The sequence below is a fragment of the Tenrec ecaudatus genome, chromosome 9 (genome assembly GCF_050624435.1).
Source record: "Tenrec ecaudatus isolate mTenEca1 chromosome 9, mTenEca1.hap1, whole genome shotgun sequence".
NCBI classification, from domain to species: Eukaryota; Metazoa; Chordata; class Mammalia; order Afrosoricida; family Tenrecidae; genus Tenrec; species Tenrec ecaudatus.
The window spans coordinates 140,529,031-140,544,647 of NC_134538.1; the positions used below are offsets into that span (position 1 = coordinate 140,529,031).

The following is a 15,617-nucleotide window of genomic DNA, read 5'->3' on the forward strand; positions in this document are numbered from 1 at the left end:
GGCCTATGTATAAATTAGGTTTTAATTAATATGTCTCAAAATCACGTTGTGATCTGGATGCACACAAATGCCCAAGATTATGCTGTTTGTTGTGAATTGGAGAAGAACAGATGGGGCTCATGAAAGAACCTACTGACGTTTTGTTTTTAACATTGAGTAAATCCCTTTGGGATACACAAGCTTGGGAGTGTTTGTTTCCCGGCAAGTGTTTCTCAAGTTCCACATATATTGTCAGGTTAAGCAATGGGCTGATCTTGCCTATTGTTTCTGCTATTACTCATCAGTCCTTTGCAGATAGGATCTGAACAAAATGGGTGGTTTCCTTCCAAATTGAAGAGGATGGTTTGCTGCTGCGGCTTCATCGACCATATCAGCATCATCAACATTGTCTAAGCCTGTCTTAAGTTAACTTCTTAAGTCATCCATTTATTAACTGCTGATTCCATTGGGGACATTGTTCCCAAAGAGTTTCTGAAATGGGTCAGTGCTTTTGCTATTCTTCCACCCAAACATCACCAAAAAATGTAATGTTTATTCTTGCTTAAATTTTTTAACAGAATTCATTTTACACGGATAAGGGCTGTTTTTAAACTGACATTTTAGTTTTCTTTGTGCATCAAACTAGATCCTGTCCAGATGTGTTATGATAGTACAAGTTTATTTTAGTGCAAACAAGTATGGGGGGGGATCACATATATTTCTCATTATATGCATTTCCATGAACTTTTCTAAGGCCTTTTGTATATAGCCCCTAGAATATTTCAAGAAATAATTCTCAATTCCAATTACGAGTGAGTGGATTATCATAATCATGATTTATTATAAAAAGATGTATGTTATACATATTTTCCAAAAGAGGTAACTGACCAGATAGATTTGTTTTTTGCTGAAATTAGACAGCTAATAAAAGTAGAGTAGGGAATGAACCCATTTCAGTCCATCTGGTTCACAGTCATCTTTGGTCCAGTGCCCCATCCCTCCTCCCCCCCCCCCCAGAGCCTTATGCCCACAGGGAGATTCAGTGGGTCATTGCCCTTTCCTCCGCTATGCTTTCCGGCTTTAGTTCTATTTTTCTCAGAAAAGGTCTGATTGACATATTTTCACTACCTGGGGAGTGGGGTGTTTTATATCTTCATCCTTCCTTTTGAATAAAGATCATCTGCTTTCAGAATGAAGAGTCAGAAGATCACAGTTGAGGACAATAGTTGTAAGCATTTTCAGAGGCTTGGCATCTAAAAATCATAAGAGAATCGGTGTACCCATGAGCAGAATGAAAGTCTTACAGTCAGGTGCATTATCTGATCATATTCACTTTGCCGGGAACTTGCCAGTGTACTTTGAAAATGCTGTCTGTGAAAATCTACATATCCACCAAAAAGAATGTTTGAACAACCGCACAAGAAATCATGACTGGATGCCTTAACACTCAAAGCATCGCATTCCATGAATACAGTTGTCCTCAGATGCTGCTGAGTTGATTCTGACTCCAAGCAAGCCCAGGGACAGCAGAAGGAAGCTCCGCACATCTGGTGCCAGTCTCACAGTCATTGCTAGGTCTGGGTCCATTGCTGCAGCCCCTGGGTCAGTCTGCCCAGTTCAGTCTTGATCTTTCTCATTGATCCTCTGATTTACCAACCATAATATCCTTTCTCACTGACTGTTCCTCCTAATAATGTGTCCAAAGTACGTGATGCAAAATTCTTACCCTCTCCATTCTAAGCAACCTTCCGACTCTACGTCTTCTCAGACAGATTTGGTTTTTCCTTCCAGCAGCCCATGATAATGTCAATATTCTTGATGGTAATGTCAACATTCTTGACCAACACCACACTTCAAATGCATCCACTCTCCTCTGGGGTTCTTCATTCGTTGCCCAGCTCTCCCGGGCATGTGAGGTGACTGAATACCATAGCGGAGGCCGGGAGCGTGTGGCCTCACACTGATAGCTTTGCTCCGTAACATTTGGGGGAGGTCTTTTGCAGCCAACTTGTCCAATGCACTGCATGTGGTTTCTTGGCGGTCATCAGATCATGAGCGTTGATTTGAAATCCAAGTAGACGTTGAGTACGTTGTAGAAGCCTCTGGTTCAATTCTTTTTCTTCATTTCTATCTTTTCTTCATTGATCACAATGTTGTGTATTGTTCCAGTTGTGCGGCTGTTCGTTTTCTTTACACTGAGTTATAATCCGTATGAGATCTTTGATCTTTATCAGTCGATGCTTTCAGCAAGCAAGGTTGTGTCATCTTTGTATAATCTTAACGTACATTCTTCTTCATACTGTCCATGCTCTCATATGATTTACCAGCAAGAGACCGAATTAATGCAGCGAAAGGATACCACCTTGATTCACACTAATCCTAATTTTAAACTAGTCGGCATATATCCTTTTGACCTAAATACAGTTTCTTCATGAGCTCAATTAAGTGTGTAAGTTCCTTTGTTCACAATGATATCTATGGTCTACTCTGAGCCACGGTGTCTTGAATGCCATTGCAGAGTCAAGAAAACACAAGCAAGCATTTTTCTGGTAGTCTCTGCTTTCCGCCAAGGTCTGACATCAGTCATGAAATCCCTTGTGCCACTTCCTCTTCTGAACCTGACTTGACTTTCTTGCTGATGAACCGCTGCAATCATTTAAAAACCATTTTTTCTACAAAATATCTGCATGTACTATGAATGGCTTGGTCACTAATTTCCACATTCTCTTGGGTCACCTTTCTTAGGAATAGGCACAAAATCAGTCTCTTTCAGTATACCGGTCAGGTTGCTGCCTCTCAATTTCCTTGCCTAGTGATTGCCTCCGCTTGTTAAAGCACTTTGCTTGGCATTCCATCCATTCTTGGAGCTTTGCTTTTGGCCGATACTTACAGCGTAGCTTGGGGTTCTTTCATCAATACCAGTGGCTCTTGATCACGTGTTACCTCTTGAAGTGGCTGGATGTTGACCAATTCTTGTGGGTGCTGTGACTGTGTACTTCTTTCATTTTCTTTTGATGCTGCCTGCATGGTTCCATATTTTGCCTGAAGAGTTTTTGAGTAAAGCATTCTGAAGCTTGATTTTTTCCCTTCTGTCATATCAGTTTGAGAAATATTGAGCTTGATCTTCCTTTGTGGCTTTCTTGGGTGGATGGAAATGATACTTTTCTAGCTCCAGCTCTTTGCACATTTCACCATAATACTTTTTCTTCAACAGCCCTTTGAAGGTGTCTATTCCACTCTTTCACCTCATTATTAAGATAGTATTTTCCCCAAAATTCAGTTTGTGTAATTGGGGGTGGGGTGTTTCAGAAATCCACGGGGAAATCCATTGTTATTTAATTCCATGTTTCCACACAGTGGAAACACACCCCTTGGTATGTGGCAGTGATGCATTTGATGGGAGCCTCACCTAGAGTGTTGTTTCATTTGAATTTGAATTTTTAACAACCAATTGTCTACTGCCTAGTCAGACTTGAATGTAACTTGTCTCACTCCATGTTTTATAAAGACTCCTGATGACTTAGTGGGTTACATGCTGGGCTGCTAACTGCGGGATCAGCAGTTCAAAACCACCAGCCACTCCTAAGGAGAAAGATGAGGCTTTCTACTCCTATAAAGAGTTAGCGTCTAGGAAACCCAAAGGGGAACTTCTACCCTTTCCTACAGGGTCACTGTAAGTGAAAACGGACTCAATGGCAGTGAGCTTTTGTTATTTTCATATGTATACATTTTTTCAAAAAATTCCATGGCATTACTTTTGTTCACGCATATTGACGAACAAACAGGTCTATGCCAGAGTTAGAGCAGCCAGAATACTCCTTAGGAGATAGGATGCCAAGGCTTTGTCTTGCTTCCTTTGGGCCTGTTATCAGGAGCGGTTAATAACAGAAGGGCATCCTGCTTGGTCATCGACCAAGAGGAAGACATTTAAGGAGCTGCATTGACAGAGTAGGTATTATGAACTCAGGCGTATCAGTCATTGCAAGGACGGGCAGGGCTGAGCAGCATTTTGTTGCTGTACATCAGGTTCCTCTAACTTGATGAAGTTGTGATATTAGTGGCACTTGAAAGCAATTATAGTCACCATGCTCTGCAACGTCACATCCATTCCCAAGTCTTTCTATCGACTTCCACAGAATCTCAGTGCCCCCAGCACTGTTTCTGCCTACTGCTTCTTCTTATTTTGTGTTTATATTTTGAAGAAATTCCATCTGTCTTACGCTTCTCTCCTCCACCACAATGGCCAGTACAAGATTTGGGACGATAAAGATTTATGAAATGAAATTTAACACAGAACATTTTATTTAGCTCTCCCAGAATCCCTGTAACGTGAGGCAAATATCATCTCCATTTTGCTGGTATGTAAATGGAGATTCTTAACAGCCCCAGAAAGTTCCATCAAGGGCCCATGAAGCTAATCCTGCCCAGTGCTCCCTATCATCAAGACCAGCAATTACTCTGTCTGCAATGGTGATTACTTTGGCCCCAAGTCTGAGAATTTGAAGGGCAATCTGGCCAAGCGTTCAGTTAGTTCTACAACAGAGACAAGGAGACAAACTCACAAACTTGAAAGAGCTCAAGGATAGAAGGCTTGGCCAGCCATGGTTAGATTTTGCAATGATACACTCGTATTTCTGAGAGTTTGTGTATGTAGAGTTTCCAAAGCTTCTTGATTCAAAACTGTACCTTTAGCCAAAGAGATTGCAATAAGAATGTGCGGTGCTGAAGCAGTTCTGTTGGACCCATACTATCAGAGAGCTTTTAGATTTGGACACAAGAGTGACTTTTTGCCCTGTTTTACTTCAAATGTGCTTTTCCTGATTAGAGATGATGAGATTTCCGCCCACCTCCTCTGAGGCTCAATTGCCAGTTTCAAGGATGGAAATACAGAAAGTGTTTCTTTGTGTTGATCAAAATAACTGAGGCCCTCAAGAAAAAATAAAAAGGAAAGAGGATCGCGTGTTAGATGTTGTTTCCATGGATTTTGTTCATCTCATTGATCCAGCGTTCTTTGGCATTGCATCTGCAGGAATTTTTCCACAAAGGATGAGGATGCTGGAAAACCGCAAGTACCATTGGATGCAGTTGAAAATAAAAAAGGTAAATGGATATAGCTCCATTTAACTGTAACAGGAAAATGTGTATCGCCTGGCCAAATGCATATGAAAATGTTAGCTTGATTAACAATCAAAAACTAAAACAATCCCCCAAACCACCACACTTACTGCCACCGAGGCAATTCTGACTGATGGCGAGTCTATAGGGCGAAGTAGAGCACTCCCCTCTACACCCGCCACTCTCGTGGTTTTCTGAGGCTGTAAATCAGCTCTTTAGGGGAACAGGAAACCTCACTTTCTACCAAGGGCTGACTGGTGGTTTCAAACTGCTGACCTTAGGGTTAGCAGACAAACACATAATCCACTCTGTAACCAGAGCTCCGATTTTTCATAAAACTCAGAAAAACCTTTCTTCTTACAGATAATGAAACTGGAAGGAGTAAAAGCAAAGACGTATTCTCCTGCTTGTGGTTAGTGTATAAATTAGAACCTCCTTTCTTACCAGCCATTTAGGAATATATATTAAAAATATATTAAAAGATTGAACGTAGAGGCCAGAAATTTTACTTCTAGATATAATATTCAGAAAAATAATTTAAAACAAATACTGGTTTTAATTACATAGCTTTTAATAAATGAGGGGGGAAATGAAACCACCAGGATTCTATCATTAAGAATAAATAGTTAATCATCTCATAAACTACTATATGAAGCCGCTGTAATCTTTTAAAAGTATATTTATAGGAAAGGTTCTTATGATATATTGCAAACTGGGAAATTGTCTTGAAGCAACATGAACTGATAATAATTAAAGGCAAATAATAATGAGTTTGATTTTACTTCTTTACCTTGGTTTATTTTCTAGTTTTTTTTTCCTTCTAAAGCCAATCAGAGATTTTTATTTTGTAATTAGGCAAAATATATGTAATTTTAAAAGGAAATAAAATGAAAATAAGTATGTGTCCTTGTATCTATAATGTTGAAAAAACTATGGTAAGTTCTCTCATTATAATTCCAAATCGGGAGTTAATAGTAAGCAGTACCTGTGAAAGTCTGACTGGCAGGCCAGCAATTTTGACGGTGCCTTGGGAATGCTCACCGGTTCCGATGTCACCGACTGTTCAAATTTCTGTCTAGGAGGCATTTCTGTGAATCCCAGTCATGACTGTGAGGCATGCGCACATTTGAGAACCATTGATCCAATGGAATGAACCACTAGCCCCAGGGAAACGCTGGTGATAAGTCGGGGTTCTTACCACTCCAACTAATTGTTGGTCTTTGTATGAGCTGATTTAGTCTACTGAGAGCTATTTATTCATTTGTTTAAAACAAATAGGTATTCCGGTAGTGTGTATATATATATTAGGCAGATGCTAGGGTGAATCTGGAGACTGAAATACTAGTGGGAAGAACTTTTGTAATTCTAATAATTTGAGAAATTATTATAATAGGATAAGAAAACTTGACATAGTCGACCCACATCCCTACCTCTGGCCAAGGGAGAGGATTAGACCATCACTTTTCCTCAGCGTGTTTTCTATTTGCTCTCAGCATCATCGTCTGAGTGACGAACCAATTCACTCCTTTGGTTCTATCTTAGCTGCTGGGTTTGATCCAGTTTTACTTAGAAGTAAACCCTACATAATACTGTAGTAAAACCTAAATAATACGGTACATGTTTTATTAAATGAATCTTTGAGATTATGAGATATTCTTATTTTAATTTATTTTAAAAATCATTTTATTGAGGGTTCCTACAACTCTTATCACAATCCATCCATCCATCCATTGTGTCAAGCACATTTATACATTTGTTGCCATCATCGTTCTCAAAACATTTATGTTTTACTTGAGCCCTTGGTATCAGCTCCTCATTTTCTCCCCTCCCTCCCTGATTCTCCTCCCCCATGAACCCTTGATAATTTATAAATTATTATTATTTTGTCATATCTTACCCCGCCCGACACTGCCCTTCACTCATTTCTCTGCTGTCTGTCCCCCAGGGAGGAGGTTATATGTTGATCCTTGTAATCGGTTCCCTCTTTCCACCCCACCTTCCCTCCACCCTCCCGGTATCGCCACTCTCAGCACTGGTCCTGAGGGGTTCATCTGTCCTGGATTCCATTATTTCTTATTTTAAATGTACTTTTTTCTTTTTAGTGGAAGTGCCACATGCGATGAGTGAGAGCAAAGGCAGACGCTGCAGTGATGGTGAGTTTCGGCAGCATCATCAATGGGCGCTCTCCAGCTTTGAATACTCCCCCACCCCACCCCCATTCACAGTTGCGCATCTGTGAGTAGCTCATCTATCCTGAGCACATGTTCAGAGATAGGAGATGGTTGAATGAGCCATTATCTGTTAGTTTTGCAAATAAAGTACATAGTCATTTTGTTTTTAAACATGATTTCTTTTAAAGCCAGTAATTTTGGAGCATGCTTTAAAGGGCTCAAAGAATCCTACCCCACTGCCTTGAGGGCTCTGGGCTTGGTGCCCAGCTCACCGCCTCTGACCGTGGCTGACAGGAGTCTCAGCACCTACAGAGATCTCCTTCCTGCCAGCATGTTGCTATCACAGTTCATGCTTGAGGAAAATGTTCTTTATAGAAGTTGAGCATATTCAAGTTGAGTTTAAATTTATGTCCATAAAATTCAGTCGCACTAATACATGTAATTGTTTTGTATATAGCGTTATATTTATCAATAATTTCTTGAGTGCATTCCAGTATTATTACACAACAATAACAGATTTCTGGAGACTCTGACTTTACAAGGTCACAGGGTCACTAAACCAGCTGAACTTGACTAAGAAGCTGGATCTTCGGATTCTGTGTACTAAATTCCTGAATTTTTAAAATGTCCTTCACAGATTTCAAGTTTTTACTATACAGTAATATGGTTTAATAACATCAAGAAGTATATCCAACAAACATACCCAATTACAGAATTTTTCCTTTTTGAAGGGTACTTGTATATGGTATACAATTACGAGTTGTATTCAGTGGATATTTTCATCAGGATAGCTTTAAGATATATGTTTATTTGTATGTCTACAGTTTATGTGTCATATTAGGAAACCTGGTGATTCAGAGGTTAAGTGTCAAGCTGCTCACCAGTTTGAACCCACCCTGCAGTTCTGTAGAAAGGCGACCCGGAAATCTGCTTACATAAAAATTACAGCCACGAACACCCCATCGGGCAGTACTATTTCAGATGGCGATTAGATCATGAACTCAATGACACCTACCAACAATCATAATATACATTTTCCAAAGCATACCCCTGGATAATTATCTTATAAAAATTAAAACTATTCTGTGGAAACATTATGACTAAGATTTTATGGACTGGCATCATAAGTTTTCAGATTGAATAAAACCGACTTTGCATCTTCTATAATTTCATTTAACTTATCGATTATGTTCTAATGCTTTTGTTAAAATCACTTTCGATTAATAGGCTGTACAATGATATGGTTTAATACCATCAACAACTGTAGAATCCAATTATAGAAAAGAGGATTTTCAGTTCAGCGGTGATAGTTGGGAAAAGATAACAGGTGGCGTGTGGCATGTATTTCCCCCTTCATTGCTTCCCGACCCCAAGTCCCTCCAAAGCCAAAGTCAATGCCTTCGAGTCCAAGCCCAGTCTGCAACCACCACGTCACCAAGTTCCTGCCACCACAGATGCCCACGCTCACTGCGGACTCCTAGCGGCCCTCTAGGGCAGGGTAGAACTGCCCTGATGGGTTCCTCTTTATGGGAGTAGAAAGCCGTGTCTTTCTCCCTCAGAAAGGCTGGTGGTTTTGAACTGCTGACCTTGTGATTGGCAGTTCAAAACATAACCGCTCTATCACCCAGCTTCCTCTAGCTGACACAAGTCAATTCTAACTCATGGCGACCCAATAGATGTTGGAGTTGGATGGGGTCCCATAGAGTCTTCAGTGGCTAATCTTTCCAAAGTGATGGTCAGACCTTTCATCCGAGGGGTTTCTGGGTGGACCCTAATGTCTAACCTCTCACTCAGCAGCTAAACATACTTGCCCTTTGTCCCCCCCTCCCCCCAAGGATTGCTTTTGAGCCCTTACCCTCAGATGAACGCGTGCGTCTCGGCTCTCTGAGGAGCCTGATGCCTGCATCGGACGAGAAGGAGAGCTGGACAGGAAATCAGGAGCAGCACCGGAGTGAGCACTTGTTGAGAACTTGCAGGGTTCCAGCCTCCGGGTTTGCTGCAGAATCAGGCAGACCACTTCCTCTCTTTGAGCGTCCATTTCCTCATTGGTAAAATGCAAGGATATTACACTTGCTGATGTCATTTTTTTGCCCCCATCCCAAGAAACATGATAAAGAGGACGTGAACATGCTAAGTGCGCCCTTCCTCTTTGTTCCTGGTTTTAAGTTGAGGAAAACTAGTCCTATCCAGGCGTTCATATAGTCAGCTTTCTACTCTTATAGCAGGATATAACGGTTTTGGGGTTTTAATCACCCTATCCGTTGATATCTGTGAACAGGTGGGACTATTTCTAGGAGCCTATGGTGCGCGGGTGTTTAATATGAGTTATGATTATCCCTCCAGAGGTCAATAAACGTCCGTGGTTAAAAGAAGTCCATTAAAAGCAGCCAAACTTCAAAAAGCTTTCTGAGGTCTCCTTGCCAAATAAGCTCTGCAGCTTGCTACCGCCATACCCCACACGGGGTTCCCCACATGGGGTTCCCCACAGAGCTAACCTAATCTGGCCGGAGGCAAGTTGGGATGGGGCTGGGAGCGACGCCAGAGAGACACCAGGTGCTTGCAGGCGGCAACAAGGAGGATTCGGTGGAGGGTGATGTCAGCACTCCATCCACTTTCAAACAGAGAACGGGACCCAGCCCGCATGGCAGAGTCGGCCAGCAGTGGGCAGTGCTAAAACTGTGCTGAGTGGCATGATGGCCCTTTTTATCTACTGAAGAGCCAAGTGTCCGTGTTGACATAGGCAAGTCCCATTGGAAATCATCACCCTTGATCGAAAGGATAGAATGCCGAGAAATAAACTCTCCATGCAGGATTATAAAAAGATACCCTAGTAAATTGAAGTGCATCTTCTATGTTACTGATTTGGGGGGAAATATTTTTATAAATTGTTTGGAGCATAAAATCGGGTGCAGGTGTCTATGTCTTAGTTCGTGGAGAAGGACGTCGTGCTTGGTAACAGAGGGTCAGCATAAAAGACCTTCAGTGCAGTAGAGCACTGACGGCTCATGCAATATACCTCTGGTCCCTTGAGGTCTCCTCACCCCGCCCCCACTGTCATGACCCCAGTGCTGCTCCCCACTCTGGACTGGACGGGAGCATGTACATAGGTCAGGCAAAGGATAAAGCTCACGACACATGGAACCCAGGATCAGGAATGGGAACAGTGATACCAAAAGAGTAGGGGCAAGGTGGAGAGAGGTGGGGAGGAAGGGTGCACTGATCGCAATGAATGGCACACACACCCCTCCAGGGGGATGAACAACAGAAACCAGAGGTGAAGCGAGACAGCAGTCAGTGTGAGATTTGAAAATAATTAACAATCTATAATCAAAGGGCCATGAAGCGGGAGGAAGGGAGAGAATGAGGGGGGGTGGGGGAGAGAGGAGCTGATCCCAAGAGCTCAATAGAAAATAAATATCTAGCAAAGAACAATGGTAATCTATGTACTAATAGGTTTCATACAATCGACATGGATTGGAACAAGAGTTGTAAGAGCCCCCAATAAAATGATCTTTAAAAACAAAAGACCTTCGAAGACGCAGCGGCTCAAACACAGTGATGATTTGGGGGGGCGGGGGGTACTGGCCTGGGCAGGAATTCCTTCTGTCAGACGCAGGGTTGCTTTGAGCTGGAACTCAGTCAACGGCGCCCACAGCGTATGCTTCTCCTTCGTGCCGAGAAAATGGTCGTCCTCTAATACATTCCTGACTCTGAACGCCAGCTGATCAAAGTCTGGTGTTGGAAAGGGTGTTGTCTCCATTTGAATCGTCTCATGACTGAAATCCTGGTTTTGCTCGACTTACCTCAGTGTCCTTAACACTGTACGTGCTGGGGGCGGGGGTGGGGGGCTGACTCAATGAAATGAATGCATTGTTACTGAGTGGTTGGATTTGTATACGTTATGGCCCTCCTCTGTCAGGATAAGTTTGAAGGATACAAACATAACCTCATTCCTTAGTTTGTTTTCCGTTTTATTACACAAAAGGGAAAAATTGGTTTCACTAAGTGGTAAATTCAACACAATTGTAGATCCAGTGTATCTACAAATAAACTAGACTGATGCTCCGGTTGACCGTGATGTCAATTAGCAAGTACAATATACCAAGCAGGTCATTTGCCCAGTTCACTGAGTAATTCAGCCAAACTGACTGGGCTGCTTTCTTCATTAAGACTTCCCGCTTTTGGTGGGACAGTCCCGATTTTTAACAATTTTTTCCCGCGTCCTGCGGCGTTTTTAAAAAGTCCTGATTTTTGGAAAGAATGCGCGACAAGCTAGGGTACACGGTTTTCGGCTGCCATGTGGCTATTTAGCCAGGAGATGAGTCTTACCAATGGTGTCCCGCTGGTGTCTGGTTTACCAATGTTAACATCTGGTCACTTCACACTAGCATCTGTTTGACAGCATCTGTTACTGTGGGTCCTTGTATCCACTAAAGAAATAGAAGTTTGGTCTTGGTGAGACCCAAAGTCCGGTACACATTGAGAGATGAGACTGGAGTGGAAGACCCGGAAGGCATCGGGAAATGCCTGATCTGCCTGCATACTAGAGCTTGGACTTGGGCGTAAGAAACCATTAGACGACTGTAGGTCAGTTGTCAGCTTTGATGTCAGCAAGATCCTCACAACAGCTACTTAAAGGAGAGGAGGGAAGCACAGTGGCACCGTCTGCCTTCTTCAAATTGAGCTTCCCAGCTTCCTGCAGCAAAGGCAGGGCTATCTTTTCTTTCTTTCTTTCTTTTTTTTTTGTCGCTCTGTTGTTGAGACATCACTGGCTAATGCATTTAAAGGAAATCCAAGGATTTCTTTTTTCATTTTACTGACCTCTAATGCTTTTCTTTGTTGGAATGTTGTTGACTATTCAAAAGAATTTATGAAGGGAAATACTAGCTGATATTTCTTTGGAAAACATTTGGTAAGCTTCTGTAAGGGGTAATTTCTTTGTTCCAAATATCAATTCTGAGTATAATATCAGTGGCTGGGACACGTACCCATACCGGTATTTTTCTTTTCTTTTTCCACCAAGATGCTTTCAGGAAAATGCAGTTACTGAGAGGACTTCTGAAAAGTGGTTTCAAATCAACGGTCTGAGTTGATAGAATAGCCAGGATCTATAGCAGAGTTGTGCAGAGGCTAGGAATTTTCTCGGGTATTTCACGGTCCTTCCTCAGGTTGAGAGCGCCTGACTAGGAGGGAGATTTCTGGATTTCCTTGTTGACTTTGCTTCACACCAGCATGTTTAGTATAGCTTAATGTTCACATGTATCACCTCACCCTATTGCCCATAACCAATTATGTTCATCCAGTGACACTCTGATCGAAACTTTCCCTCATTCCCTGCGGGTCCCCACACTCTCATCCCCACACAGACGCATCAGCCTTGCTTACAAAGTGGCTTTATCTATGTAATCAGTATCACGACTATATTGTCTATCGAGTGGAGGGATATGAAGGAACCCTGTTGACACAGAGCTTACACATTGGGCTGCTGACCACAAGGTCAGCAGTTCGAAACCATTAGCTGATCGGGGGGACGGAAAGACATGGCTTTTTACTCCCATAAAGACTTATGAGTCTCAGAAAAATCCACAGGGGCACTTCTACTCTGTCCTATTGGGTCACTATAAATCAGAATTGGCCCGATGGCAGTGAGTTTGGCTGAGTTTCTGAGAGAGATTTTCCTGCCTTCTCTATCTTTAAATGTTCCCAGGCGGTGCCTAAAGAGTCATCAGTAGGTATAACACCAACTAAAGCCTTCGTTGTCTATGAGGCAAATTCTGCAAAAGTTGATAAATGGTGAATCCAGCTGAAGTAACAAGCCAGCGGTGGCCCAGGTGCTGAGTGGAAGGCAACAGGGTTCCCTATCAAGGGGGAAAAAACAACACAAAATCCAAATCATCTATGATTTCTAAATGTTTATCCATTTCACCATTATATATTTTGTCAGTTTCTGTTTTGTTTCTTAACAGATAAATATACACTCTGTCACATCAGTCAGATCTTTACTCATCCACGTTTGGAACTAAGCCCTGAATTCCACGCAAGGATCAAAGATTATTACTCAGAAGTCCCATTTGATGTGGTCACAGTGACGATTGGAGCGGAGACTTCGAGGTGTCAGTGCACGGTGCACCTGTCCGAGAGGGGAGGGCCAAGGTATGGGCATGCTGATGGGATGAATGCAGTCATTGGAATGGGGCCAGACTTTTGGTACCACCTTCGAACGGGGGTTGAGGGGCACGGTGGTATAATTGGTAATACCATGGACTGCGAAGCCCAAGCCCAGGAGTTTGAAACCACCAGGATCTCCAAGGGAGAAAGATGAGGCTTTCTACTTCCATAAAGAGTTACTGTCTTGGGAATCTCCAGGGGACAGTTCTACCCTATCTATTGTATATGGTCACTGTGAAGCACATTGGAAGAGAGGCCTGGTAATGTACTTTTGAAAAATTCACCATCGATCCCTAAAGGGCACAGCTTTCTCTAACCTGCACGAGGTTGCCAGAATCAGAATCTGCTCTACAGCCACTGGTGTCTCCTTTCGTTGATGGAGGCCGTGATTTGCTCTGTAAGGTGACTCCTGACCCAGCTAAACCTTATACAGAGGTAGCTTCTCACACATAGGATTTCTTATGTAGCTGCACACATCTTGCCTGTTTTCTACACAAATTGGTTTAATATATGTCGAATGAGTCCATGTGGACTGAATATGTATCTCCTTACTCTCTCCCCCTCTTCCGTTTTTGTTCCCCCTTCCCTTCATTCCCTCCTCTTCCTTCTCCTCCTCCCCGCCCCCTCCCTCCAGCTTGGCCAACTACCCTCTGGGCTTGGGAGTGAACACAATCTCCATGCTTGTGGTGGATGAATCTTCTGCACAGGGCGAAGCTCTGACCGTGTATAGACTCACCCTTTACAGAGAAGACCGCCCAAGTCTGCCCTTGTTCCAGGACTTCACAGCTTGCGGCTTTGTGCAGGTAACTGAATTGTGTCGTTGAGCTGGGAATGTTGTTCTAGGCCAGGAGATACACGCTGATCCGAGCTGTGGTCTCCTTTCAGGAGATGGAGAGTCCCAGCGCTGCGTCTACACACAGCAGCATGAGCAGGGCCTTCATGTTGCTGCGGTGGCTTCTCCCTGCTCTGACATGGTGGCGGGCGCTCTGACTGGTTAAGGTTTAACAAAATGTCTGTGTCCTCGCAGTTAGTTATGAAATTGGTTTCATATTTCTCCTTTCGAGTGTCCTGTTTTTCTTGGATTTTCCCCTGGATCAACTTTTACAATTTTAAAACTGGATTCGTTGGAATTCATTTCAAAGAGTGAGAGGAAAATTTATGAAATTATTTTACAGCACAAATACCAGATGAATGAAATTAAATTTGGATGGGGTCGATACATTTCTTACTCTGTTCTCATCCTGAATCCCCCCTAAAGACTGTAGTTTCTTTAGCAACAGATAGTTTGTAGCCTGTTTATTTCAGAGGAGGGAGAATATTATCAGCAACTTTGTCTTATTCTCTCTTCTCTATGCATATTTTAGGAAATCTATGTATACCATTCCGTACTTCCTCATACTATACACTCTTCCTAGAGTGGATTCTAGGGAATTCAACATTAGTTCGATCTCTCTACAAATCTGCTTGGGAAATACGATTATAAGCATGTCACGTCAGAGTGATCTATATGCTACTGGGACCTGGAAAAGGGGTCCTGGTGGCACAGTGGGCAGCATGTGGGGCTGTGAATGGGAAGGTCAATGGTCGGAAACCACTAGCCGTTCTGAGGGAGGCAGGTGAGGTTTTCTATGCCCATAGAGATGTGCAGGCTGGAAGCCCATGGGTGGGTCTTCTCTGTCCTACAGGATCATTATTAGTTGGAATCGACTAGATGGTAGTGAGTGAGTGAATGAGGGAGGGAGGGATAGAGGGAGAGAGGGGAAGATGGACGGAGGGAGGGGTAGCTAACAGAAAGTCACCAGTTTAAACCCGCCAAACACTATCTGTTCCTGGAAAGATTTAAGTCTGGGAAACTCTATGGTACCTATGCATTGGCATCACCCGGATGGCAGACAGTGGATGGGGAAGCTATGGAGCACAGAGAGCGAGGAACAGGGAGGAATGGCAGGTGGGCCTCTGTGGGAAGTATGGATACCATGTTTGTTATACTCTTTTGTAACACTGTATTTTTTGAGATAAATTTTAAGTGGAGAAATTGCATAGAAGGTAGAGTTCCCATAATCCCCTTCACCCCCATCTGCTCACAGTCTTCCCTGTGGGCATCTGGAGCTTGCATGGTACATTTGCTACAATGGTGAGCAGCAACTCATAATTCCTCACCAATGACTGATGTCCACAGTTTGC

The 15,617-nt window shown here is 42.8% G+C and overlaps 1 protein-coding gene across 3 annotated transcripts in view; it reads left to right on the forward strand.

Moving 5' to 3' along the window:
* CPED1 (cadherin like and PC-esterase domain containing 1) overlaps positions 1-15,617 on the forward strand; it is a 325,775-nt gene that overhangs the window by 164,075 nt on the left and 146,083 nt on the right. For all 3 annotated transcript variants that reach the window (XM_075558608.1, XM_075558609.1, XM_075558610.1), the window contains 4 exons: positions 5,009-5,079; positions 7,197-7,247; positions 13,232-13,418; positions 14,068-14,236. In XM_075558608.1, the coding sequence (XP_075414723.1) occupies positions 5,009-5,079; positions 7,197-7,247; positions 13,232-13,418; positions 14,068-14,236 (478 nt within the window). The remainder of the gene's footprint in view (positions 1-5,008; positions 5,080-7,196; positions 7,248-13,231; positions 13,419-14,067; positions 14,237-15,617) is intronic.